This window comes from Heteronotia binoei, chromosome 15, assembly GCF_032191835.1.
Source record: "Heteronotia binoei isolate CCM8104 ecotype False Entrance Well chromosome 15, APGP_CSIRO_Hbin_v1, whole genome shotgun sequence".
In the NCBI taxonomy this organism is placed as follows: domain Eukaryota; kingdom Metazoa; phylum Chordata; class Lepidosauria; order Squamata; family Gekkonidae; genus Heteronotia; species Heteronotia binoei.
In genome coordinates, this window is record NC_083237.1 from 12,094,319 (window position 1) to 12,121,403 (window position 27,085).

Genomic DNA, 27,085 nt, shown 5'->3' on the forward strand with positions numbered 1-27,085 from the left:
TACATCAGGGGTGTGTGGCCTAATATGCAAAGGAGTTCCTGCTACAAAAAAAGCCCTGGTCACAGTTGGACCAACATGGTTTCTCTTATGTCTGGGGCAGTGATGCTCTGACTGCTTGGTGCTTTGGAGGGCCACAATGGAAGGTTCTCTGGAGTTCTGGCCCAGTTGGTGGACCTCCTCATGGACCCTGGGTTTTGGCTACTGTCTGACACAGGGTGTTGGACTGGATGGGCCACTGGCCTAATCCAACATGGCTTCTCTTATGTCCTTATGAACCTATCTATCCACTCTTGTCATCTGTGGAGGCCTTGCATCAGGTGCCCCAAGCATTTCAGGCTAGACATGTCACAACCTGATAAAGGGCCTTCTCCCTCATGGCACCAAAATTTTGGGACTCCCTTTTCAAGAAGGTTTGTCTGCCTCCCTCTATTGTGATCTTCAGCCAGCAAGTGAAGACCTTTTCATTCTGTTTAGCCATACTCCCAATAACTGTGATTGGTCTTCTCTCTGGTTTTGAGTGTTATGTGTGCTGATATGCTTTTATTGGATTGTTTGTTGGACTCTAATCTAGAGAACTGGGTTTGATTCCCCACTCCCCCACATGAAGCCAACTGATTGATCTAGGGTCAGTCACAGTTATCAGAACTGTTCTCTCAAGAGCAGTTCTCTCAGAGTTTGTGTTGCAGGGAGAGAAAGGGAAGGAGATTGTAAGCCCCCCTGAGACTCGGAGTGAAGGGCGGGATATAAATCCAATTTCTTCTTCATCATCTTCACCTGCTTCTTCCTCCTCCACCACCTCTTTTGAAATATTGTTTCACTGAATTATTATCTTTTTATTATTGAATATGTATACCCTTTATTTTAAATATTTTGAAATGCATTAATGTTTGATATGCACTGCCTAATTGAAGTTCAGAAGATATGTGGGAAAAGAATGGAAAATAAAGGGACATTGGGTGATTTTTGATAATAAATGAGGGTAGGGTTGCCAATCCCCAGGTGGGGGCAGGGGATCCCCCGGTCTGCAGGCCCTCCCCTCGCTTCAGGGTCGTCAGAAAGCGGGGGGAGGGGAGGGAAATGTCTGCTGGGAACTCTATTATTTCCATAGAAAGTCATGGAGAATTGGTCTGCGGGTATCTGGGGCTCTGGGGGGGGGCTGTTTTGGGGGGGTAGAGGCACCAAATTTTCAGTATAGCATCTAGTGCCTCTCCCCAAAATACCCCCCAAGTTTCAAAAAGGTTGGAGCAGGGGGTCCAATTCTATGAGCCCCAAAAGAAGGTGCCCCTATCCTTCATTATTTCCTATGGAAGGAAGGAGTTGAAAAGGTGTGCCATCCCTTTAAATGTGATGGCCAGAACTCCCCTTGGAGTTCAATTATGCTTGTCCCAGCCTTGATCTTGGCTCCACCCCTAATGTCTTCTGGCTCCACCCCCAAAGTCTCCTGGCTCCCCCCCCCCCCAAAGTCCCCAGATATTTCTTGAATTGGACTTGGCAACCCTAATTGAGGGGGTTTTTTAAAGAAGGGGAAAAAAGAAGAATGAAGATGGATTACAATAATTGAGTTGGTTTATATAGGTTTTGTTTACTCTCTTGTAGGATGATACGTAGTTTTCTTTTTAAGGAAATTCTTTAAGGATAAGGTTACCTCTTTTTTTATTAGTATTCTAAGTAATTGACACTGGCGGGAGTCTTGATATGGGGGGAGGGGAGGATAAAATGAGTAATGTATATGGGATAGGTATAGAGTGGGGTTTTTTATGTTATTAGTATTGGATAATACTACCATATGTTACTAAATAAAATTGTTTTAACAGATATGCACTGCCTGATTGGATGGAAAGGTGGTATAGTGATGTTTCATATAAATAAATACTAATATAAAATGCTGCAAAGAATGGCGGGGGAAAGTATGTGTGGAACAGTTACATGCCACATAAAAATGCTGACTGCAGAGTAAAAAACATGAAGGTTCTTTCTACCATATGTGGTGGACTTGTGAAAGAGCGAAAAAGTATTGGCAGATGATTCAACAAGAGATTTCTAAGGTCTTGGGATACGAATTTAACAAAGTTGCAGAGACTTTTCTGTTGGGATTACAAATGGTACTTACTCTCAGCTGCTAGGACATTGTATGCGCAGTTGTGGAAGCAAGAAAAAATACCAGAGAAATGAGATTGGATTGTAAAAGTTATGACATGGAGTGAAATGGACAAGTTAACCAGAACCTTAAAATAGTATAATTTAGAAGTATTTAAGATGGAGTGGAAAAAGTTCAGAAGATACGTAGAAAAACAGTTGAAAATAAAAGGACATTTGACAATTTTTGATAATGACTAAGTACAAGAGGGAGGAGGATATTAATTTTGGTTCCTATTAATTAAGGGTACCTTTAATATTAAGATTTTAAGTATATAACACCGGTAGGGGTCAAGTAACGGGGGGGAGGGGTGGGTAGAAAGTAATATATGGGATAGATTTAAAAAAGTAATTATTAATGATGTAAGAAATTGAAATTTATTACCATACATTACTAAAAAAAATTGTTTGAAACGCAAAAAAAATGCTGACTGCAGAGTGACAATTGTGTTCACTTGTTGCAGCACCGAGATGAATACTGAGCCCAGAAGTGGATGCTGTAGTTCTGCTACCACAGTCTGCAAGTCAAGACATAACAGTGAGTATAGAATTCGGCATCCCCAAAATCTGTAGCTCCTGTGCAACTGAGCAAGTCTGGCAAAGCAAGCTGTGATGCGGAAAGAAGCGAGAGACAGAGAAGGAAGCAGATGACAGGGAGTCGCTTGCGATACGGATAGGAGCTTTCCAGGGGCCTGATCTGACCCTCAGGTGGCATGTTTGACACTCCTGCCCTGTGAGGTAGGTGGGCCTGAGAGAGCTCTCCCAGAAACTGCCCTTTCAAGGACAGTTCTGCGAGAGCTATGGCTGACCCAAGTCCATCCCAGCAGCTGCAAGTGGAGGAGAGGGGAATCCAACCTGGTTCTCCTGGATAAGAGTCCGCGTACTGAACCACTACACCAAACTAGCCCTCCTTCTCTGCTGCCAAATTAAAGCCACGTTTGTGAACTCCAAGCCCAAAACCTGATTTCCGAGCCAAAAGCAGCCAGTGATCTGAAAAGCCAACTTCTCCATCATAACTGTAGAGTTTTTGCTCAGGCTACCAGAGCACCTGCCTCACTGTGCTTCCACAGCACAGAAGTAGGTGGCTGCGTCTCTGTGCTGGACCCCTGTGATGTTCAGGCGACTCAGCTTCTCCTCTTTGTTGAGGTCGGCACTGAAGTTGGGTTCCTTTCTGCCTTCCTTTCCCGCTATCGTGAGCAGATGCGTAGGTCCCTCTCCCGGGAACTGCCGGTACCACTGCAAGCTGGCGAAATATCCTGTTTCATACTTGCAGGCAATGGTGGAAGTCTCTCCTTCCCTGGTGAACCCCAGCAGGCTCTGGTTTACCTTGACTTGGCATCTCACACCTGAATAAAAACAACATGCGGTTAATTCAGAGCAATGTTGGCCAACCTGTCCATCAGGATAGACCTTGGAATTCCCTGGATGAACCTCTCACTAGAATGGAGGCATAGCCTTTAAGTTCAACAGAACTTAAGTTCAATAGAGCTTAGAGGACCTCTTAAAATGTGGGTCATTCTGCTTTGTCAGAAAGGAGAAATTACATAGGAAAAGATCTGAAGAGACACCAGAGTGTAGATAAGAAAAGCAATGCTGAAAAATCCATTACCAAAAAATAGTAGCATTGGGAAAACCCACTGGAACATCTTCATCAAGATCCTTGACTTCTTCTGCTGAAACACGAGGTGTTGAGAGCAAAACCTCAACTCAGTAAAGTCATGATTCACATACATGGTTGCTGTTGCTATACTCAGCCAATCGCAAGCCAGAGGGGTGGGGAGCAAGGAGTGAGGAATGTACTGTTTGGTCCCCAAAAGAAGTGATCTGCCCAAGGAAGTTGGTGAATTGGTGGTGGAGCCCATCTCTCCATTGTACAATTGCCAACAGTGGGCTGAAAATTCCTATAAGTTTGGGGGTGGAACCTGGGGAGAGTGGAGTTTGGGGAAGGGAAGAACCCGGCAAAGTACAATGTCATAAAGTTCACTTTCCAAAGCAACTGGTTTTCCAGGGGGGGGTGGTCTCTGTGGTCTGGAGGCCAGCTGTAGTTCTGGAAGAACTCCAGTTTTCGTCTGGAGGTTGGCAACCCTAGGTTAAGAGAGGGCACAGCGACCCACCAGAAAGGTTTCCTGAAAGTTAAATTTTAGGTCCATGCTTGCACCCTTCATCTGAGGAGCTCACAGAACAGTGGCTTCCTACCCAGATAGAAACTTGAACACAGCTCTCCTCGATTTTAATGGGTACTCCAAGAACTACACCAAACTGGACCATTCTTAAGGAACTCTGAGCACAGTAAACCCTTGAGAAGATCATGGGCCCCAACTAGTAGAGTTGCCAGGTCTGTGTTGAAAAACACCTGGAGACTTTGGGAGGTGGGATCTGGGAAAAGGTGGGGTTTGGGGAGGGGAGGGGCCTCAGCGTGGTTCAATGCTATGGACCCCACCCTTCAAAGCAGCCGTTTTCTCCAGGGGAGCTGATCTCTGTCAGCTGGAGAGCAGTTGTAGAAGTAGATCTTCAGGTCCCACCTGGAGGCTGGTGTCCCTATCAATCAGACAACCCAGGACACCGTCACAAAACTACAATTCCCAGTGTTCCTTGTGGGAAAGCCTTGGTTTCTGGAGATTCCATATATGAATGCTGTTTGCGTGGCAGCAGGTGGCAGCAAAGAGTTGAAAGCCATGACTCTCTCAATTGGAGGCCTTATTTGGGGTCTTAAAGAATGGATGCTTTGGCTGTGTTTCATTCTCTTAATGCTACTCACAGTCAGGGCTTTTTTGTAGCACAAACTCCATTGCATATTAGGCCACACTTCCTGGATGTAGCCAATACTCCAGGAGCTTACAGCGCTCTCAGTTCAGGGCCTACTGTAAGCTCCAGGAGGATTGGCTACATTTGGGGGGTGTGGCTGAATATGCAAAGGAGTTCCTGCTACAAAACAAAAAACAAAAACGCTGCAGTCACGGTCAATGTTCCCTCTAAGCTACAGAATCTTGTGAGCAAAAATTCTACTTTGTAAGCTACTGGCAATAAAGCTCTGAGCTGCTGCATAAATTAGTTCACTCTGGGGCCATCCTTCCTGAGTTAAGACAAAAATGTGTTGGAAAGGAAAGGTCCCCTGTGCAAGCACCAGTCATTTCCGACTCTGGGGTGACGTTGCTTTCACAACGTTTTCATGGCAGACTTTTTTTACGGGATGGTTTGCCATTGCCTTCCCCAGTCTTTTACGTTTTCCCCCCCAGCAAGCTGGGTCCTCATTTGACCAACCTCCAAAGGATGGAAGGCTGAGTCAACCTGGAGCCGGCTACCTGAACCAGCTTCCGCTGGGATCGAACTCAGGTCGTGAGCAGAGAGCTCAGATCACAATACTGCTGCTTTACCACTCTGCGCCTTGTGTAAGCTGGAGGCTAAAAAAACCTCAGCTTAGAGGGAACTCTGCTCACAGTAGCAGACTTTAAAGGAAGCGAGGGCTGACGGAAACCTGTGAAGTATAATACAGATAGGGATGTGAAGTATTTTCTAGGCTGCAGCAGACCAAATGTGGTGGTAGGAAGTTGTGGGGGGAAGGACTTGACTTGTTAGAGATTTTAAAAAAAAAAATGCCATCAATGCATATTACCCTACATCACTTGTGGGATAAACCAGGAAGCGGCATATAGTAGCTCAAGGAATCACTGGAAACTATGGTTTGACTACAGTGCTGTCAGCAATTCACCGATAAAAACATAAGAGAAGCCATGTTGGATCAGGCCAATGGCCCATCCAGTCCAACACTCTGTGTCACATAAGAACATAAGAGAAGCCATGTTGGATCAGGCCAATGGTCCCTCCAGTCCAACATTCTGTGTCACATAAGAGAAGCCATGTTGGATCAGGCCAATGGCCCATCCAGTCCAACACTCTGTGTCACATAAGAACATAAGAGAAGCCATGTTGGATCAGGCCAATGGCCCATCCAGTCCAACACTCTGTGTCACATAAGAACATAAGAGAAGCCATGTTGGATCAGGCCAATGGCCCATCCAGTCCAACACTCTGTGTCACATAAGGACATAAGAGAAGCCCTGTTAGATCAGGCCAATGGCCCATCCAGTCCAACACTCTGTGTCACATAAGAACATAAGAGAAGCCATGTTGGATCAGGCCAATGGCCCATCCAGTCCAACACTCTGTGTCACATAAGAACATAAGAGAAGCCCTGTTGGATCAGGCCAATGGCCCCTCCAGTCCAACACTCTGTGTCACATAAGAACATAAGAGAAGCCCTGTTGGATCAGGCCAATGGCCCCTCCAGTCCAACACTCTGTGTCACATAAGAACATAAGAGAAGCCCTGTTGGATCAGGCCAATGGCCCCTCCAGTCCAACACTCTGTGTCACATAAGAGAAGCCCTGTTGGATCAGGCCAATGGCCCCTCCAGTCCAACACTCTGTGTCACATAAGTACATAAGAGAAGCCATGTTGGATCAGGCCAATGGCCCATCCAGTCCAACACTCTGTGTCACATAAGAACATAAGAGAAGCCATGTTGGATCAGGCCAATGGCCCCTCCAGTCCAACACTCTGTGTCACATAAGAACATAAGAGAAGCCCTGTTGGATCAGGCCAATGGCCCCTCCAGTCCAACACTCTGTGTCACATAAGAACATAAGAGAAGCCCTGTTGGATCAGGCCAATGGCCCCTCCAGTCCAACACTCTGTGTCACATAAGAACATAAGAGAAGCCCTGTTGGATCAGGCCAATGGCCCCTCCAGTCCAACACTCTGTGTCACATAAGAACATAAGAGAAGCCCTGTTAGATCAGGCCAGTGGCCCCTCCAGTCCAACACTCTGTGTCACATAAGAACATAAGAGAAGCCCTGTTGGATCAGGCCAATGGCCCCTCCAGTCCAACACTCTGTGTCACATAAGAACATAAGAGAAGCCCTGTTGGATCAGGCCAATGGCCCCTCCAGTCCAACACTCTGTGTCACAAAGTAGCCAAAAAGTTTCAATTCCCTTCCTAATAATTCCCAGCATGGCATTGGCCTTTTTTATTGCAATCGCACACTGTCTTGACATTTTCAGTGAGTTATCTACCACGACCCCAAGATCTCTCTCTTGGTCAGTCTCTGCCAGTTCACACCCCATCAACTTGTATTTGTAGCTGGGACTCTTGGCCCCAATGTGCATTACTTTGCACTTGGCCACACTGAACCTCATCTGCCACGTTGACGCCCACTCACTCAGCCTCAACAGATCCCTTTGGAGTGCCTCACAATCCTCTCTGATTCTCACCACCCTGAACAATTTAGTGTCATTTGCAAACTTGGCCACTTCACTGCTTACTCTAGTGATGCTTCTGCAAAGAAAAGACAGATCAAGATAACATCCAGTGTATAATTTACTCCAATTTTAACCCTTTAACTGTTAAATATAGTAGGACAAGAAATGTGTGGAGAAGCTTTATGTAGTTAATTAATTTTATAATATTGCTTGCATCCAAGGGTGGAATTCTAGCAGGAGTTATTTTGCATATTAGGCCACACACCTGAGGTAGCCAATCCTCCAAGAGCTGACAAAAAAGAGCCTTGTAAACTCTTGGAGGATTGGCTACATCAGGGGTGTGTGGCCTAATACGTAAAGGAGCTCCTGCTAGAATTTCACCCCTGCTTGTATCTATTTTTGTTTGTTTTTCTCTGCTTCCGAATGGTCTGCAGACGATAATAAGGACAGAACGGAAGTGATATAATGGTGTATGCAATATCATGGCCCCTGTGACCCTACCCCCAAGCGTCTTGTCTGTCAACCCTGGTGCAAAGCCCTATGTATTGATGAGCCAAACAGACAGAAGCATGATAGGTGAAAACTGACATTTCATCTAGCAAGTGCTCCTGCTTCTGAAACTGTACTGGGTTTGAGACACCCACTTTATGGCTGTCATAAGGGCTGTAAACTTGGTTGCTAAAAAATAAAAAGCTAGGATGAGAAGGAAGCCAAATGCTGTCCCTAGCGGATGGACTTTGTAGTGTTTCAGTATTCCCACCGAATTTTCACAGCCTCCGGCAGAAGCGAATAACTGTTAACCATTCAAGCGTCTTGACATCAGAAGCGATGAGGAAGGAAGAAGACACCTGCCGCCAACTTCTTCCTTCACGGGTAACTTTTCGTTTCCCAGTTGCTAAGACACAGTGTCTCCATGTGAACTTCTGATCCTCACCGGATCTTATTAGAGCCCTGGGCGATTCTCCATTTTACCGAATCTTTAATTGTCTCCTTTGCTGCTAATAGCTTTCGGGGCATGCAATTCCCTGCAGTCAATTAAGCAGTGCCTGTAACGCGAGTCCCCCCCGTGTCTTGTTAGGCAAAGCCACTAAGCGCAACAGTGTTTAGATGCTTGGAGAGCCGCAGCGAGAATTCTGAACCCAAAGCAATTTCTGGTTCAGCAGAACTGGCGCTTCTCCAGGGCAGCCAGCTTGAGTGAGACAATTCCCTCTAGGCCAATTACGGCAGAACACGTAGCAACGGATACAGGAGGTGCAGGTGTGAAGTTGCCAAGGATCGAACTCATTTTGCAGGCCCCACCGAGTTGCATGTTCAATTACGCCACGCAGAGGTCACTTGATTGGTGTCATTAGCAGCGTTTGCCACATGGAGTCTCTCCTTTGTCAGGTCTCTCGCTGATAAATAATGAACGAGGTGGGCTGGGAAGCAGATGGTGAGGCCAAGAGAAATTATATCATGTAACATTATCACCCCATATGGCCTAGCCAGTGTAACCTTATGGATCCCAGCTCCCTGGGGGAACGAAAAAGAAGTCCCTCATCTCTCCTGGGGCTCCCACCATGTGGGTGGAAGGAGTGTAGGAATGACATTTGTATGTCAAAAGTGATGTGCAGAAATCCTCTCTAGTGACTTTGTTCCTGGCTCTTCCATTTCAAGCCACAGGGGGACAAATGAATATTTCAGTCCGTCCTGTACATTTGTAACCCATGTAATGTTACAATCTCCTCACTTGGGGCAGTGCATCCCCCACCCAAGCTGGAGTGGCAGTGGAGGAAACATTTTTTTTAAAAGCCACCGGTATTGCATGTGCCGTTATATCATATCTGGGGGAAACTTGGAAGTGATTGCAAGCAGCTGTACCAATCACTGGAGAGTCTATGGTTTTATCATAGAGTTTCTGGTGATTCCCAGAGCTGCCCGCCATCACCTCTGGGGTTTCTCCAGAAGTGATGTTATCAAGACCATGATTCTCCCCCACCCCCCATATCCCCATCCATTGATCACCAGGCATACTTTGGTAATCCTGCATCACACTCTTTCCTGAAAGAAATTCAGAGCTCCACAGATGGTTCTCCTTTGCCCACCTTATCCTCAAAACAACTCTTTGTAGGAAGTAAGACTGAGAGAGTATACTAGCCCCAAGTCCACCATCAAAGTTCAGGGTGGAGGGGAGGACTGAATCCAAGTTTCCTAGGTGCTACACCAATACACTAACCAGTTACCTACACGAGAACATGTGAGCAACTCTTCATACATACAAAACCAGGGCTTTTTTTGTAGCAGGGACTCCTTTGCAAATTAGACCACACACCCCTGTTGTTAGGGTTGCCAATCCCCAGGTGGGGGCAGGGGATCCCCCGGTTTGGAGACCATCCCACCACTTCAGGGTCATCAGAAAGCGGGGGGAGGGGAGGGAAATGTCTGCTAGGAACTCTATTATTCCCTATGGAGATTTATTCCCATAGAAAATCATGGAGAATTTATCCGCGGGTATCTGGGGCTCTGGGTGTGCTATTTTTGGGGGTAGAGACACTGAATTTTCAGTACAGCATCTAGTGCCTCTCCCCAAAATATCCCCCAAGTTTCAAAAAGATTGGACCAGGGGGTCCAAGTCTATGAGCCCCCCAAAAAGGTGCCCCTATCCTTCATTATTTCCTATGGAAGGAAGGCATTGAAAAGGTGTGCCGTCCCTTTAAATGTGATGGCCAGAACTCCCTTTGGAGTTCAATTTTGCTTGTCACAGCCTTGATCTTGGCTCCACCCCAATGTCTCCTGGTTCCACCTCCAAAGTCTCCTGGCTCCACCCCCAAAGTCCCCAGATATTTCTTGAATTGGACTTGGCAACCCTACCACTGCTTCACAGCCTGGTCAGCAGGCTTTCCCCTCACCGCCCCTCGAGCCCCCCCCCCCCCCCAGATGCGCTCCTGGCGCTTCTTCAGCCTCCTCGCCAGGAACGCCAGCACTAGTGCACACTCCCATCCCAGGCTATCTAAAGGTGCCCCCCCTTCCCATCCAGGAAATGGGGAAGAGGCAGCAACGGAGGTGCCCTTTCAGGACACTGGTCATTCTTGCTGCTGTTGGCCTGCACCAGTGTTGAGTGAGTGCACAGCAGCTGATCAGCGGGGAGGGGGGGGCTTGATCCCCCGGGTAAGCCACCCCTTCTGCCCCCCTCTAGATCCGACCTTGCATCAATGGGATCAAACACCCCCCTCAGTGTTCTGCACTTCTGTCACTAATATGGCAATTTGGAGGGGCCCACTCAAATGAACTTCAGTGGAATTATATGATCCTAGTGAAGAAACAGTCTTGATAGGCAACATAAAATTTACCAAAAGGTTATTTATTAAAAGGGTAAGGACAGGAAATAAGATTTGTAAAAAGTTCTGAGGTAAAACTGTAGCTTTTCTTCTAGCTGAGGTTCCATATGCAGATAACGGTGACATCAATGGGACCAAACATCCCCCCGCAGTGTTCTTCACTTCACTCAAAAAGCCTCCTAAACCCACATGAAGATTCTGCTCCACCACCACCATCAATGATTCCACAGTACATAGATCTGGTTTCACCAGTGGATTGCCCATTCTATCAATCCTGAAGAACTGAGGATCCACTGAACCATTTGGACAGAGCTCTTTTCACTTCCTTGTTCCTCAGTGTGTATATGAATGGGTTCAACATGGGGGTGATGATGGTGTAGAATACAGCCAGTGTCCCCTGAGTGGAGTCACTTGAAGAGGGGAACATATATATAAACATTGGAGGCCCATAATATAGGATCACCACTGTGAGGTGAGCGCTACATGTGGAGAAGGCCCGACGCCTTCCCTGCATTGTCTGGATTTTCAAAATGGCGACTGCAATGTAACCGTAGGAGACACATATAAGCATAAAACAGCCAGCAGCTACAAATCCAATGTTAGCTAAAATGACGGTGTGGTTCACCGAGGTGTCAGCACAGGCCAGCTTTAGCACTGGGGGTATGTCACAAAAGAAATAGTCAACTTGGTTGGGGCCACAATAGGGTAGACGAAAGGTTAGGCTGGCATGTATAGTGGCATGGACAGAACCAGTAAGCCATGTGCCAGCTGCAAGCCAAGAGCAGATTTTCCTGTTCATGAGCATGGCATAATTCAATGGGTGGCAGATGGCAAGGTAGCGGTCATACGCCATCACAGTGTAAAGGAAACATTCGGTGCTTGCCAGGAAGTGGAAAGAGTAGAGTTGGATTATGCAGCCTGTAAAAGAGATGGTTCTATATCTGGCCACTATGAAGCCAGCCAAGATTTTGGGGACTGTGACAGAGGAGAGACAGGCGTCAAGTAGGGAGAGGTGGCAGAGGAAGAAATACATGGGGAGGCGATGAAGTTGGGCTTCGGACATGATGGTGAAGAAGATCAGGAGATTCCCCAGCACTGTCAACAAGTAGACAACCACGAAGATGAAGAAGAACAGAGCAGGGAGTTCGTTGGTGTTTGGTAGCCCCCCAAGAATGAACACCTTCACTCCAGTTTGGTTTCCTGGCTCCATATGACAGAAGGAAGAAGACTTGAATCAAATGAGAGAAAGAAAGGAACAATGATGATATTCAGAGCATAACCATATTAGGATTATTTACTGATTTTTGCTTTTTTGCCATCAAGTCACAGCTGGCTTCTGGTGACCCCATAGGGTTTGTAAGGAGAGACACATTCAGAGGCCTCTTCGTCACAACCCTGGTAGTCCTTGTGTTGTCCCATCCAAATACTAGCCAGCAGGGGTGGAATTCTAGCAGGGGCTCCTTTGCATATTAGGCCACACCCCCCCGATGTAGCCAATCCTCCAAGAGCTTGGAATTCTAGCAGGGGCTCCTTTGCATATTAGGCCACACCCCCTGATGTAACCAATCCTCCAAGAGCTTGGAATTCTAGCAGGGGCTCCTTTGCATATTAGGCCACCCACCCCTGGTGTAGCCAATCCTCCAAGAGCTTGGAATTCTAGCAGGGGCTCCTTTGCATATTAGGCCACACACCCCCGATGTAGCCAATCCTCCAAGAGCTTGGAATTCTAGCAGGGGCTCCTTTGCATATTAGGCCACACACCCCTGATGTAGCCAATCCTCCAAGAGCTTGGAATTCTAGCAGGGGCTCCTTTGCATATTAGGCCCCACACCCCTGATGTAGCCAATCCTCCAAGAGCTTGGAATTCTAGCAGGGGCTCCTTTGCATATTAGGCTCCCACCCCTGGTGTAGCCAATCCTCCAAGAGCTTACAAGACTCTTAGAGGATTGGGGGTGGGACCTAATATGCAAAGGAGCTCCTGCTAAAATTCCACCCCTGCTAGCCAGGGCTGACTCTGCTTAGCTTCAAAGATCTGATGAAATTGAGCCGGACTCCATTTTGAAGCTCTTTACTGATAGATCAAGCGGCCCCGTGGCGCAGAGTGGTAAAGCAGCAGTACTGCAGTACTGCGATCTGAACTCTCTGCTCATGACCTAAATTCTATCCCAGCGAAAGCTGGATTCAGGTAGCCGGCTCAAAGTTGACTCAGCCTTCCATCCTTCCGAGGTCAGTAAAACGAGTCCCCAGCTTGCTGGGGGGGAAAGTGTAGCTGACTGGGGAAGGCAATGGAAACCACCCCGTAAAAAGTCTGCCGTGAAAACGTTGTGAAAGCAACATCACCCCAGAGTCGGAAACGACTGGTGCTTGCACAGGGGACTACCTTTACCTTTTCCTACTGATAGATCAAATAATGCATTTGAAATAGGGCTAGGGTTGCCAGGTCTGTGTTGGAGAATACCTGGAGACTTTGGGGGTAGATCCGGGAGAGGGTGGGATTTGGGGAGGGGAAGGATCTCAGCAGGGTACAATGCCAGAGAGTAAACCTTTCAAAGCAACCGTTATCTCCAGGGAAGCTGATCTCTACCAGCGGGAAATCGGTTGTAAAAGCAGGAGAACTCCAGACCCCACCTGGAAGCTGGCAATCCTAAACAGGGCCCAGTTTTCAAGCTAGAGACTTCCTGACTTGTACTCTTCTGCTATTAAGCCACAGAAACTCAGAACCTAAGAAGTTTCGCCTTTTGAAATTTTTATTTCAAAATCTGACCTCGGGGAACGGAGTTTTGTTTTGTTTTTTAACAGACCTTTCAAACGTTCTTTATTATAGCATATAATTGTGGCCACACCCAGTAAACATTTACTCTCTCTCGGCTTGGCTTCGCGAACGAAGATTTAAGAAGGGTGCAATAGTCCACGTTTGCTGCAGGCTCGCTGGTGGCTGACAAGACCAATGTGGGACAGGCAGGTCCGGCCACAGCGGCTGCAGGGAAAAGTCTGATTTAGCGTTGGTCCTGTAGCAGTGCGATTCTTCCTCAATCTCCTTTTGTCTTCAAGACCAGCTATGCGTGTGTTCTCAAAGGAAGAGACAGCCTGGTGGATGGTGTGCCTCCATGCTTTGCGATCTGAGGCTAGGTCAGACCACTGGTGATGGTTGATGTGACAGGTGCTAAGGGATTTCTTCAGGGAGTCCTTGTACCTCTTCTTTGGTGCCCCTCTATTTCGATGGCCGGTGGAGAGTTCGCCATACAGGGCAATCTTGGGAAGGCGGTGGTTTTCCATCCTAGAAATATGCCCTGCCCAGCGCAGCTGCGTCTTCAACAGCAGTGCCTCGATGCTGGTAACCTCCGCCCGCTTGAGGACTTCAGTGTTGGTCACAAAGTCACTCCAGTGGATGTTGAGGATGGTGCGAAGGCAGCGCTGATGAAAGCGCTCAAGGAGTCGCAGGTGATGACGGTATAAAACCCACGATTCGGAGCCATAGATGAGGGTTGTCATCACAACCGCTTTGTAAACATTGATCTTTGTGCCTTTTTTCAGATGCTTGTTGCTCCACACTCTTTTGTGCAGTCGGCCAAATGCACGGTTTGCCTTTGCCAGCCTGTTGTCAATCTCCTTGTCGATCTTGGCATCTGAGGAGATGATGCACCCCAGGTAGCTGAACTGCTGGACTGTCTTCAGACATTCAAACATTTACTACTAGATATGTTATTTACTGAGTGGATCTGTCAAAAGCGGATGGAGGAAAACCCTAAAACAAGATTAACTTCCTCAAGTCATATAGCCGATAAAGACATACAAGTAGGGCTTTTTTGGTAGGAAAAAGCCCAGCAGGAACTCGTTTGCATATTAGGCTACACCCCCCTGATGTCATCCTTGTTTTGTACAGGGCTTTTTGCAGAAAGCAGAAACTCATTTGCATATTAGGCCACACCCCCGGCACCAAACCAGCCGGAACTGCGTTCCTGTGCGTGCCTGCTCAAAAAAAAAAAAAAAAAAAGCCCTGCGCATAAGAATTCTGAGAAGACATGTCACTCTGCTCATAAGCCTGTCGGGATGACTGATGCCTCTCTGACAGCTCACCTCCTATCCAGTGTTCCCTCTAAGCTGAGTTCGTGTGAGCCACCTGACAGTTTCATAGCCTCCGGCTCACACATTTTTGTCTCAGCTCAGGAAAAATGGCCCCGAAGCAAACTAATTGATGCAGCAGCTCACAACTTCAATGCCAGTAGCTCACAAAGTAGAATTTTTGCTCACAAGGCTCCACAGTTTAGAGGGAACATTGCTGTCTCAGGCTCTCAGACCTTAAAAGGAAATATTTTCACATCCTCTGATTTTGAAGAAATGGGCACTCTTTATGGCCACTGTTGAATCTCCTACTGGATTGGGGGGGAGGGGGGATATTTAACATTTTTCTACCAAAAACACCATTTGAAATCAACCACTTTTCACTCTCCCATCTAGGCTCTGCAGGGATATACCAGCAGCCATACTGTCTCTAAGCCATGGAGTCTTGTGAGTAGAAATTCTACTTTGTGAGCTACTGGCATTAAAGTTGTGAGCTACTGCATAGCTTACTTTGCTCTGGAGCCATTTTTCCTGAGCCAATATGTGTGTGTGTGTGTGTGTGTGTGTTAGTCAGAGGCTAAAAAACTGTGAGCTAGCTCACACTTACTTAGCTTAGAGGGAACACTGGGCAGCCAAATTTCTTGCTGGAAAATGAAAGGTCGCCTCTGATGTTTAACATGGATTCTTACTGGCTTCTGGTTGACTTGAATTCCTTGCAGCATGAATACCTTGAACATTTTCATCCTCACTCCGTAACTACAGTCATGCCCGTTGCATCTGGGACTAGGTGGCATTGGGTTACAAGTCCAGATGGAGAGATTTTCACAGACGTTGGGATCTGTGGACAGAAGTGATCTGGGACAGGGACTCTGATGAATAGGAGAATTCAGTATAGGAGGTGATAGAGAAGGTAGAGAATGAAGTCCTTTTCTCCCTTTCTCACAATACAAGAACTCATGGGCATTCAGTGAAATTGCTGAGCAGTCAGGTTAGAACGGATAAAAGGAAGTACTTCTTCACCCAAAGGGTGATTAACACGTGGAATTCACTGCCACAGGAGGTGGTGGCAGCTACAAGCATGGACGGCTTCAAGAAGGGACTGGAGAAATATATGGAGCAGAGGTCATCAGTGGCTATTAGCCACAGCGTATTGTTGGAACTCTGTCTGGGGCAAATGATGCTCTGTATTCTTGGTGCTTGGGAAGGGCAATAGTGTGAGGACTTCTAGTGACCTGGCCCCACTGATGGTCCTCCTGATGGTGCCTGGGTTTTTTGGCCACTGTGTGACACAGGGTATTGGACTGGATGGGCTATTGGCCTGATCCAACATTGGGATCCAAGTGGACAGAAATGATCTGGGATGGGGACTCTGATGAATAGGGGAATTCAGTATCAAGCAGACAAGCTGGTAGGATTCAAACTCACGTATTCTCAACAAAGGCATAGTTTTGGTTTCAAATGTACTCACCTCCTATGAAGCTGTGGTGGATGAGTGTGAACATAGCTTTCAATACGAGGATGTTCTTTAGGAGCCAAACTATATCTCTGTGCACCCTCTGGGATCACTACCCATGGGCATCAAGCACTGGTAGGTGGATTCAGAGCACTCCACTTTCTTGCATTCCTGACAAAGCAATCTTCCATTTCTTCTTCTCCCAGTGTAGTTATACCCAGCTAGGAGAAAATAAACAGATGCATCCTCTGGGTTCTCATTCAAGGATTCTGGAAAGCTATATTATTCATTTTCTGAATTGTCTAACAGTTTGCGTGAAGAGCAGCAGAAATGTGAAGGCTGAATAATCTTTACAATATTGTTGGGAAGGAGGCCAAGAGTTTCATTTAGGGTTAAGCGCATCCCCCCCCCCCCCATTCAATTTCCTTATTACTCTGCAGATTTACTCTGCCATTAGTTTCATTTGTACTGAATTCTTCTTCAGCCTGGAGAATTTCCAGAGTTTAAATCCAATACTGGAACATAGAATTGGAAACGACCTCCAGGGTCATCTCCACGAGGCAGGAAATTCACAAATACCTCCCCCTAGGTTCAAAGGATCAGCATTGCTGACAGATGGTCATCTAGTCTCTGTTTAAGAACCTCCAAAAAAGGAGAGCCCACCACCTCCCATAAAAGCCTTTTTACTGAGGAACCCCTCTAACTGTCAGAAAGCTCTTCATAATGTTTAGCTGGAAACGCTTCTGATTTAATTTCAACCCGTTGGTTCTGGTCTGACCTTCTGGAGCCATGGAAAACAATGCTGCACCATCTTCTATATGACAGCCTTTCAAATATTTGAAGATGGTGATCATACCACCTCTGCCATCTCCTCTCCAGGCTAAATGTACCCAGCTCCTTCAGCCTTTCCTCATAGGACTTGGTCTACAGAACATCCACAAAATTCTTCCTTGCTTTCATTTCACTTGAACCTTTCCCCTGTTACTGATGTTCAAATAAATGTTCAAAATAAAGTGTTGTATAAAAGCCATCATAACAAGATCCTAGATATGATCACCTCAAAGTTTGATTAGAGGGGTGTTTTAAGTCAGGATAACGTTAAGTCAGGTAATGTTAAGTGTTTGGACTCTTATCTGGAAGAACTGGGTTTGATTCCCCACTCCTCCACTTGCAGCTGATGGAATGGCCTTGGGTCAGCCATAGCTCTTGCTAAGTGGTTAAGTGCGTGGACTCTTATCTGGCAGAACCGGGTTTGATTCCCCACTCCTCCACTTGCAGCTGCTGGCATGGCCTTGGGTCAGCCATAGCTCTGGCAGAGGTTGTCCTTGAAAGGGCAGCTGCTGCTGTGAGAGCCCTCTCCAGCCCCACCCACCTCACAGGGTGTCTGTTGTGGGAGGGAGGAGGTAAAGGAGATTGTGAGCCACTCTGAGATTCAGAGTTTAGGGCGGGGTATAAATCCAGTCTCTTCTTTTTCTTCCTTTAGGAGATCTGAACATGTGGCGATAAAATTTTAAAGGTAGTCTAACCCAGATCAAAGGTTTTCTGAATTTGTTAATGTTACTATTCTGCTATTGGTTTTTAACTTTGTACCACTTGGCAGTCCAAACCCCACCAGCTATATGTGGCTCTGCTTACTGTACCTCATTCCTCATCTGAAGATGTGTACATGCACACGAAAGCTTACGTTCTGAATAAAACTAAGTTGGTCTCAAAGGTGCAATTGACTCCTATTTGGTAGGCTACAGTGTGAGTAGGGTTGCCAAATCCAATTCAAGAAATATCTAGGGACTTTGGGGGTGGAGCCAGGAGCAAGGTTGCGACAAGCATCATTGAACTCCAAAGGGAGTTCGGGCGATCACGTTTGAAGGGACTGCACATCTTTTAAAATGCCTTCCCTCCATTGGAAATAATGACGGATAGGGGAACCTTCTTTGAAACTCGGAGGGTATTTTGAGGAAAGGCAATGGATGCTATGCTGCAAATTTGGGGCCTCTACCTTAGAAAACAGTGCCCTCCCCAGTGCCCCAGATACCCACAGTTTGATTCTCCATTATACCCTATGGGAATTGATCTCCATAGGGAATAATGCAGTGTGCATTTCCCTCCCCCCTCCCCGCTTTCTGATGACCCTGGAGGGCCTCCAAACTGGGGGATCCCCTGCCCCAATCTGGGGATTGGCAACCCTAAGTTTGAGGCAGGATGCTGGACGAAATGGACCACGGGTCTGATCCAGCAGTGATGTTCTTAATCAATGTATTTCCTCCCTGGGTCACAAAAGCTAAGGTGATACATTGGATTTGCGGGCGGGGGGATCCTAAATCTGGCTTCAGGGGTGGCCACATAATGTATTCAGATGACTGGTGGTTATAGACACGGCAGCGATGCTCAGCTCCTGCAGTACAACCAGGGCTTTTTTTGTAGCAGGAGCTCCTTTGCATATTAGGCCACACACCCCTGATGTAGCCAATCCTCCAAGAGCTTACAGTAGGCCCTGTACTAAGAGCCCTGTAGGCTCCAGGAGGATTGGCTACGTCAGGGGGTGTGTGGCCTAATATGCAAAGGAGCCCCTGCTAGAATTCCAAGCTCTTGGAGGATTGGCTACATCAGGGGGTGTGTGGCCTAATATGCAAAGGAGCCCCTGCTAGAATTCCAAGCTCTTGGAGGATTGGCTACATCAGGGGTGTGTGGCCTAATATGCAAAGGAGCCCCTGCTAGAATTCCAAGCTCTTGGAGGACTGGCTACATCAGAGGGTGTGGCCTAATATGCAAAGGAGCCCCTGCTAGAATTCCAAGCTCTTGGAGGATAGGCTACATCAGGGGGGGGTGGCCTAATATGCAAAGGAGCCCCTGCTAGAATTCCAAGCTCTTGGAGGATAGGCTACATCAGGGGGGGGGTGGCCTAATATGCAAAGGAGCCCCTGCTAGAATTCCAAGCTCTTGGAGGACTGGCTACATCAGAGGGTGTGGCCTAATATGCAAAGGAGCCCCTGCTAGAATTCCAAGCTCTTGGAGGATAGGCTACATCAGGGGGGGTGGCCTAATATGCAAAGGAGCCCCTGCTAGAATTCCAAGCTCTTGGAGGACTGGCTACATCAGAGGGTGTGGCCTAATATGCAAAGGAGCCCCTGCTAGAATTCCAAGCTCTTGGAGGATAGGCTACATCGGGGGGGGTGGCCTAATATGCAAAGGAGCCCCTGCTAGAATTCCAAGCTCTTGGAGGACTGGCTACATCAGAGGGTGTGGCCTAATATGCAAAGGAGCCCCTGCTAGAATTCCAAGCTCTTGGAGGATAGGCTACATCAGGGGGGGTGGCCTAATATGCAAAGGAGCCCCTGCTAGAATTCCAAGCTCTTGGAGGACTGGCTACATCAGGGGTGTGTGGCCTAATATGCAAAGGAGCTCCTGCTACAAAAAAAAAGTCCTGGGAACAAGTGATTCCAGGCATGTTATTCCCTTCTCTTTCTTAACTGGTGACCAACCCAGTTAAAGATCATGGAAACAATCATCATTAATCTGGTGGAGCAACATTTTCCGGAGAGTCATTTGTATATATCCATCCCGCCCAAGGATTTCAGGTGGAATCAGCTACTTGCATAGAAAATGTGGCACAACTTCCCTCCTCCTTTTCCCTTCATTCATTTTATACTCTTTGAATTAAGGAACCTGCTTCCCCCCCCCCTCCCCTGAATACTGCAGTTTAACATTAAAATACCACTGAAAAACAAGAAAAAATGATCAGACCTCCTGGGAAAGAAACAACAAAGAAAATAGTTCTTTGAATGTCTTAGAATAAAAATGTTTTATTTGTTTCGATGATGGTTTGACGAGATTTACCCAAATCTATCTGATTTGGGCACAGCATACAGAAGGTCTAAAATACAGTAATTAAGAATAGTAAGATGTTATTGCAGCAGAGATGGTATCACAGTGAAGGCCAGCCAATGAAACACGACACCCGCTGCCTCAACCAAAGGCCTGATGGAATAGCTCTATTCTACAGGCCCTATGAAAAGGTAGTAACTCAGTAAGGCCCTGGGTCTTTGTAGGGAGCTGATTCCACCAGGCTGGGGCCAAGGCCAAAAAGGCCCCGGCCCTGTTTGAAGCCAGTAGGACATCCTTCAGGCCAGGGATGGTCAGTAGATGTTGTGAGCTAGATTGTAATGATCTACGGCAGGGTGACCAACGGTTAGGCTTGCCAATCCCCAAGTCCCAGAGGGGGATCCCCCAGTTTTACAGGCTTCCCCCCTCCCCCAGACAGCTGGCCAGTGGGGGAAGCCCCGCCCCCAAAGCCATCATGCACCTCCATGAACGATTTCCATTGGGAACAATGGGGAATTAATCCATGGGTATCGGGGGCTCTGGGAGGGCTGTTCTTTGAGATAGAGGCACCAAATTTTAAGTATAGCATCTAATGCCTACCCCCAAAATACCTCCCAAATTTCAAAAAGATTGGACCAGGGGGTCCAATTCTATGAGCCCCAAGAGAAGGTGCCCCTTTAAATGTGATGGCCAGAACTCCCTTGAAGTTCAATTATGCTTGTCACAGCCTTGCTCTTGGCTCCACCCCCCAAAGTCTCCTGGCTCCACCCCCAAAGTCTCCTGGCTCCACCCCCAAAGTCCCCAGATATTTCTTAAATTGGACTTGGCAACCCTACCAACGGTAGCTCTCCAGATGTTTTTTGCCTACAACTACCATCAGCTCCAGCCATCAGCCATGCTAGGTGGGGCTGATGGGTGTTGTAGGCAGAAACCATCTGGAGAGCTACCGTTGGCCACCCCGATCTAAGGGGCACATATGGAGAGAGACAGTCCCGTAGATATGTGGGTTCCAGGCCATGTAAGACTGATTTTGTCAGATCTCAGCAGCTAGGCTTGGCCCTAGTAAGTATTTGGTTGGGAGCCCACCAAGGAAGTCTAGGATTGCTACAGAAAGGCAGGAAATGGCAAACCTCTCTATTCAACTCTTGCCCTGAAAACCCTACAGGGTCACCATACATTGGCTGCAACTTGATGGGACTTCCCTCCACTAGCCAATCATCCATGGTTGGAACATGGAATTTCCCCCAATTCTCTTCCTGCAGCCACATTCTAACCTCCAGAGAGAGAATTCCTGGAGCCACATGATCCATCTGGACCAATAGCAGTGCAGTTGGGGGGCGTGGTGGAGCAAGAAGTGTGAAGGAACTCCTCCTCCATCCCACAACCACACTGAGGCGAGGGGGGCATTTCATTCCTTCGTTTAACCTCCTCATCTGTGTAACTATTTCTGTGCACCAGTCCCATGATCAAAAGAATGATCTTTCTAGGGATCAGAAGGGGTGGCCGAAATGGAGAGGAATATGGGAAAGCTCTGTATGCCTTCCAAGCACAAATGATGATGATGACGACGATATTGGATTTATGTCCCATCCTCCACTCTGAATCTCAGAGTGGCCTACAATCTCCTTTACCTTCCTCCCCCATGACAGACATCCTGTGAGGTGGGTGGGGTTGCAAGAACTCTCCCAGAAGCAAGAGCTGCAGCCAGCCCAAGACCGTTTTATTTGGGATTGTGTGTCCTTTGTCACCTCAGGAGCCTGATGGTTGAAAGGCATCATAGAGTCTTTACAAAAATACATCAGTAAGCTTACACAAATCCACCTCCTCCCTTTCTCTTTCCCTCCCAATGCCATGGTTTTTCCACTCCCAACCCCCACCTTCAATAGAGAAAAAGAGCTAGGGACAATATTTGGACACAGTCCAAACCACTTCTTAATTTACTATACTTTTTGGGACCCCAGAATTACAGCTGATCTCCAGAATACAGAGATTAGTCCCTCTGGAGAAAATGGCTGCTTTGGAGGGTGGAGTCCATGGCATTATACCCTGATGTCCTTCTCCTCCCACCAAACTTTGCCTTCTGGAAATTTCCCAGCCTTGAGTTGGCTACCCTAGATTCTAGGTCCCAATGCAAAATCAATACATTTGTATTATCCATGGATAGGACACAAGTCCCATTTTATGTTCAATCCCAGTTTGTGAAGGCAGAAATCCTTTTCACCGTACGGTGAATTATTCTATCGGTACAGATGTCTTCCTCACCCACAGCTTCTTCAAAGCATGTTTCATCTCTTTGTTTCTCAGTGTATATATGATTGGATTTAAGAGTGGAGTCACAGTGGTGTAGAAGACAGCCACCACGCCATCCAGGGGGTCCTGAGAAGCTGGCCTTAGATAGATGAACACCAAGGGGACGTAGTACATCACCACCACAGTGATGTGGGCAGCGCAAGTGGAGAAGGCCCGGCGTCGTCCTTCAGCACTCCGGATCCTCAGGATGGCAGAGATGATGTACATGTAGGAAGTGAGGATGAGGAAGAAGCAGGTCATGGCCAAGAAGCCGATGTCTACAAAGGTCACCATCTCATTGAGCGATGTGTCAGCACAAGCCAATTTCAACACCGCTGGGATGTCACAGAAAATATAACCCACTTGGGTCCCACAGCCGTAGGGCAACTGAAATGTCAGGCTGGTTTGTATCATGGAGTGCAACGAGCCACCGAACCACGTTCCAAAGGCGAGGTACAGGCAGGCTTTCCGGTTCATGAGGGTGCCGTAACGGAGGGGCTTGCAGATGGCCAGGAAGCGGTCATAGGCCATCACGGTGTACAGGAAGCATTCTGTGCAGCCCAGGAAGTGGAAGAAGAACAGCTGGGTGACGCAGCCACCAAAGGAGATGACCCCGCCGCCTTTTATAAACCCAGCAATCACCTTGGGTACTATCACAGAAGAGACAGTCATGTCCAAGAAGGACAGATGGCAAAGGAACCAGTACATGGGCCTGTGCAGCTGGGGTTCCGATCCCACAGCCAACAGGATGAGGAGGTTTCCGAAGACTGTCATCAAATAGATGAGCAGAAAGAAGAAGAACAAGGGGGCTCCTAGCTCAAGCGGGTATGGAAATCCCACTATGATGAAGTGGTACACGTCTGTCCGGTTTTCACTCTCCATTCGTGCAATCTCTGCCTGTGCCAGAGAAAGGGTGAGTCACCTGAAGGATGTCAGCAGTGGAAAAGCAGAAGATGTTCACAGGCCGTATAAACTGTTCGCCTCAAGGTATAATCATGCATAATCTCTTATGAAGTTTCTAAGAGAGGAGGGGAAAATAACATATTATATATGAGAGAGTAGCTGGTTTAAATCTTCATGAAAACAAATCAGCCGGTATCATAATGGCCCTGTATAAATCGAGGGTGCGGTCTCATTTGGAATACTGTGTACAATTCTGGTCACCGCACCTCAAAAAGCATATTATAGCATTGGAAAAAGTCCAGAAAAGGGCAACTTGAATGATTAAAGGGTTGGAACACTTTCCCTATGAAGAAAGGTTAAAACGCTTGGGGCCCTTTAGCTCGGAGAAACGTCGACTGCAGGGTGACATGATAGTTTTACAAGATAGTTTTACAAGATAGGTTTACAAGATTATGCATGGGATGGAAAAAGTACAAGAATACAAGAACTCGTGGGCATTCAATGAAATTGCTGAGCAGTTGGGTTAAAACGGATAAAAGGAAGTACTTCTTCACCCAAAGGGTGATTAACTTGTGGAATTCATTGCCACAGGAGGTGGTGGTGGCTACAAGCATAGCCAGCTTCAATAAGGGGTTAGATAAAAATATGGAGCAGAGGTCCATCAGTGGCTATTAGCCATAGTGTGTAGATATATGTGTGTCTGTCTGTCTGTCTGTCTGTCTGTCTGTCTGTCTGTCTGTCTGTCTATCTATCTATCTATCTATCTATCTATCTATCTATCTACATATATATAATTTTTTTGGCCACTGTGTGACACAGAGTGTTGGACTGGATGGGCTACTGGCCTGATCCAACATGGCTTCTCTTATGTTCTTATGTTGCCTTCCTCCAGATGGGACCGGGGGAATCTCCCAGAATTCCAGCTCATCTCTGGACTACAGAGCTCAGTTCCCCTGGAGAAAATGGCTGCTAAGGAGGGTGGATTCTGTACCCCACTGAGGTGCCTTTCCTCCCAGGCTCCCAGGAGTTTCTTAACTTGAATCTGGCAACTCTACCCCTCATCCCTCACCAGGGGCAGGGGGAGGGGGAATCTGCCACTCCTAAATCTCCATTTGCCTGAGTTTAAGAGTCCATTACTTGAATTTTGAATTAGGTTTTTGAGCTTTTGCCCTGACAGCTGCATCTCTAGGCAAACTTTACCAAAAACTCATAAACATAATTTATTTCTACGGTCATTGACCAAATACATAAAAGAGGAGTAAAAGATCTCATATCAGCTGGTATACCATCAAAATTCTTACAGACATCATCAGCAATATCAGTCAGCCAAACACCAAAAGGGAACTAGTATTAAATAATTAAAATAATTAAAATCTCTGTTTGGACTGACTAACTGTTGATAGCTTGTTTCCGGATTTTAATGGCCCGCATAGCAAATTTTGCCATGTTTAAAGTAATTGCCAGCTAATTACTTTCTGTCAGCTAATACCAAAAACTCACTTCATATTTAGATATTGTTAGGTTTAAACTGTATGTGTACTTTTAAAATTGGGTATGGATTTCAACTTTTCCTTTTCAGATACAAGTCAGGAGATTTTGTGCTTTTAGCAAAACAGACTCTCCTTTAAAAAAAAAAACTACTCGGATTTCTGAAGACAGTGGCTGTTTTTCCACTGACCTTACTCTGGAGCGACGTCCTTCTTCACCGCGCAGCGTCTGCGCAGATTTCCCACCAACTGCTGCGCACAACCAGGAAGAGCCACGGCTTTTGCGTCGCAGATGTAAACTGGTTTTTAGCGGTTTACAACTGCGACGCAAAAGGCCCTGGTTGTGCACAGCAGTTGGTGGGAAATCCGCGCAGATGCTGCACGGTGAAGAGGGACGTCGCTCCGGAGTAGGGTCAGTGGGAAAACAGCAAGTGACTGAAAAAAATACAGGAATCATTTTTGAAAGCCCAAATCGTCTTCCTAACTCAGGCTGTTTCTGAGAATTAGGGGTTTCTTTCTCTGCCCTTGTTCCAAGTGAGCACACGCGTGAACTCCGCCTCTTGGTCCATCAAAGTCAGAACGGTCTACTCAGACTGGCAGCGGCTTTCCAGACTCTCTGGCATGGGCCTTCCGCATCACCTCCTGCCAGTTCTTCTAAATTGCCGATGCTGGGGATTGAACCTGGCACCTTCTGTATGCCAAGCAGACATGCTACCGCTGAGCCATGGCCCCTCGGCCAAAATAAAGGAATTTCTTTTAACTGGAACACTCAGATCTGCTTTACACTCAATCAGACCATCAGTCCATCAAGGTCAGTATGGTCTATTCAGGCTTGCCGGAGCTCTCCATGATCTCAAGCGAAGGCCTTTCATATCACCTACTTGCTTGGTCTTTTTTACTGGAAATGCCAGGGACTGAACCTGGTACCTTCTACATATTAAACTGAAGCTCTACCACTGAGCCACAGCTGCTACGATAGCCACAGTGCCATCAGGTGCATGCTAATAAAGGCATCATTTTCAGAGAGCCACTTGAATGCCTCCAGAAACTGTACTTTGGGGATAGTATAAAAGGGACAGAGAAGCAGAAAAGCAACAGGTTTTCAGCTATTTGGCTGCAAACAGGTCTGGAGGTGGGGGGAGGTAAACTCCTGTTCGTTTAATAGTTAGGTCGTATGTTATTTACCAGATGGTGTTATTTAATATTTACCAGATGCCATAAACTCCATGCCATAAAAAGCATCAGCTGTCCATTCCCACACATTATGCCTCCGTTAAGGGAGTGGGTCATCCCCCCCCCCTCTCCAGGAACTCAATGACTGCAAAAATGAAACGTATTGGGGTGGGGTGGGGTGGGAGTGAGATAGCTGCAATGCTGGATTAAACTCTGTGGAAGTTCCTAGGCAGTCAAAATCTGGGGGGGGGGGGGCTTGGAAATTATCTCCTAATATGTTTTTAATTTTGCCAAACAACAATTTTAATAAACCAGTTTTATTACACAAAACAAGCATTAACCACCAGGGAAAACTGTAGGCAAAAGCCAGCCAAGGGCCCCTAAAAGCATGAGTCCATAGGCCAGTGCCTATTTGGCCTATTTGTTAGTCTAGTCCTTTTCCCTACAGTTTCCCCTGGTTGCTATAGCTGGCACTGAAGAACGGAAGTTTTAAACTTGAACCTTTTTCCCATACAGCTTACCTTGGAGTCACGTCCCTCTTCACCGGGCAGCCTCTGCTCGGATTTCCCACCATCTGCTCCGCAGAAGCAGGAAGAGCCGCGCCTTTTGCGTCGCTAACGTAAACTGGGTTTTAGCGATTTACATTTGCGACGCAGAAGCCCCGGCACTTCCTGCTTCTGCGGAGCAGATGGTGGGAAATCCGAGCAGACGCTGCGCGGTGAAGAGGGACGTCACTCCGAGGTAAGCTGTGTGGGAAAATGGTTTTGGTCTTTTTTTGCTGGTTTGAGGCTCTTTTTTCAAGAAGGTAGAACTCGAAATGTAAAGACTATATATATATATATATATATATATATATATATATATATATATATATATATATATATATTTGATAACATGGGATACCGAAGGGTTGGGGGCGGGATGGGATGTGGGATCAGGAAACAAATCCAATTGCACAGTATCAGCCTAGCTATTCTAATCAAAGATCTCATGGTGTGTGTGTGTTTTCTGAATACCAAAAGGGGCCCAAGAATGAATCTCTGTTTGGGTGCCCATGGTGGATTTGGGTATTCCTACCCTTGTTCGATGTATCTTAACCAGGGCTTTTTTTTGTAGCAGGAACTCCTTTGCATATTAGGCCACACACCCCTGATATAGCCAATCCTCTTGGAGCTTACAGTAGGCC

General features: G+C 46.9%; 2 protein-coding genes and 1 gene segment (V, D, J or C); all 3 read right to left on the bottom strand.

Annotated features, from left to right (window-relative positions):
* Positions 1–3,189: 3,189 nt before the first annotated feature.
* LOC132583042 (T cell receptor alpha variable 20-like) lies at positions 3,190–3,869 on the bottom strand. The segment is given in 2 exon segments: positions 3,190–3,482; positions 3,746–3,869. Coding segments are annotated over 2 exon segments (417 nt in total).
* A 7,112-nt stretch (positions 3,870–10,981) lies between these two features.
* LOC132584100 (olfactory receptor 10S1-like) lies at positions 10,982–11,923 on the bottom strand. Its single transcript, XM_060255894.1, has one exon. The coding sequence runs from the start codon at positions 11,921–11,923 to the stop codon at positions 10,982–10,984; it is 942 nt and encodes a 313-aa protein (XP_060111877.1).
* Positions 11,924–22,279: 10,356 nt separating this feature from the next.
* On the bottom strand, positions 22,280–23,218 carry LOC132583043 (olfactory receptor 10G6-like). Its single transcript, XM_060254708.1, has one exon. The coding sequence runs from the start codon at positions 23,216–23,218 to the stop codon at positions 22,280–22,282; it is 939 nt and encodes a 312-aa protein (XP_060110691.1).
* Positions 23,219–27,085: the final 3,867 nt, after the last annotated feature.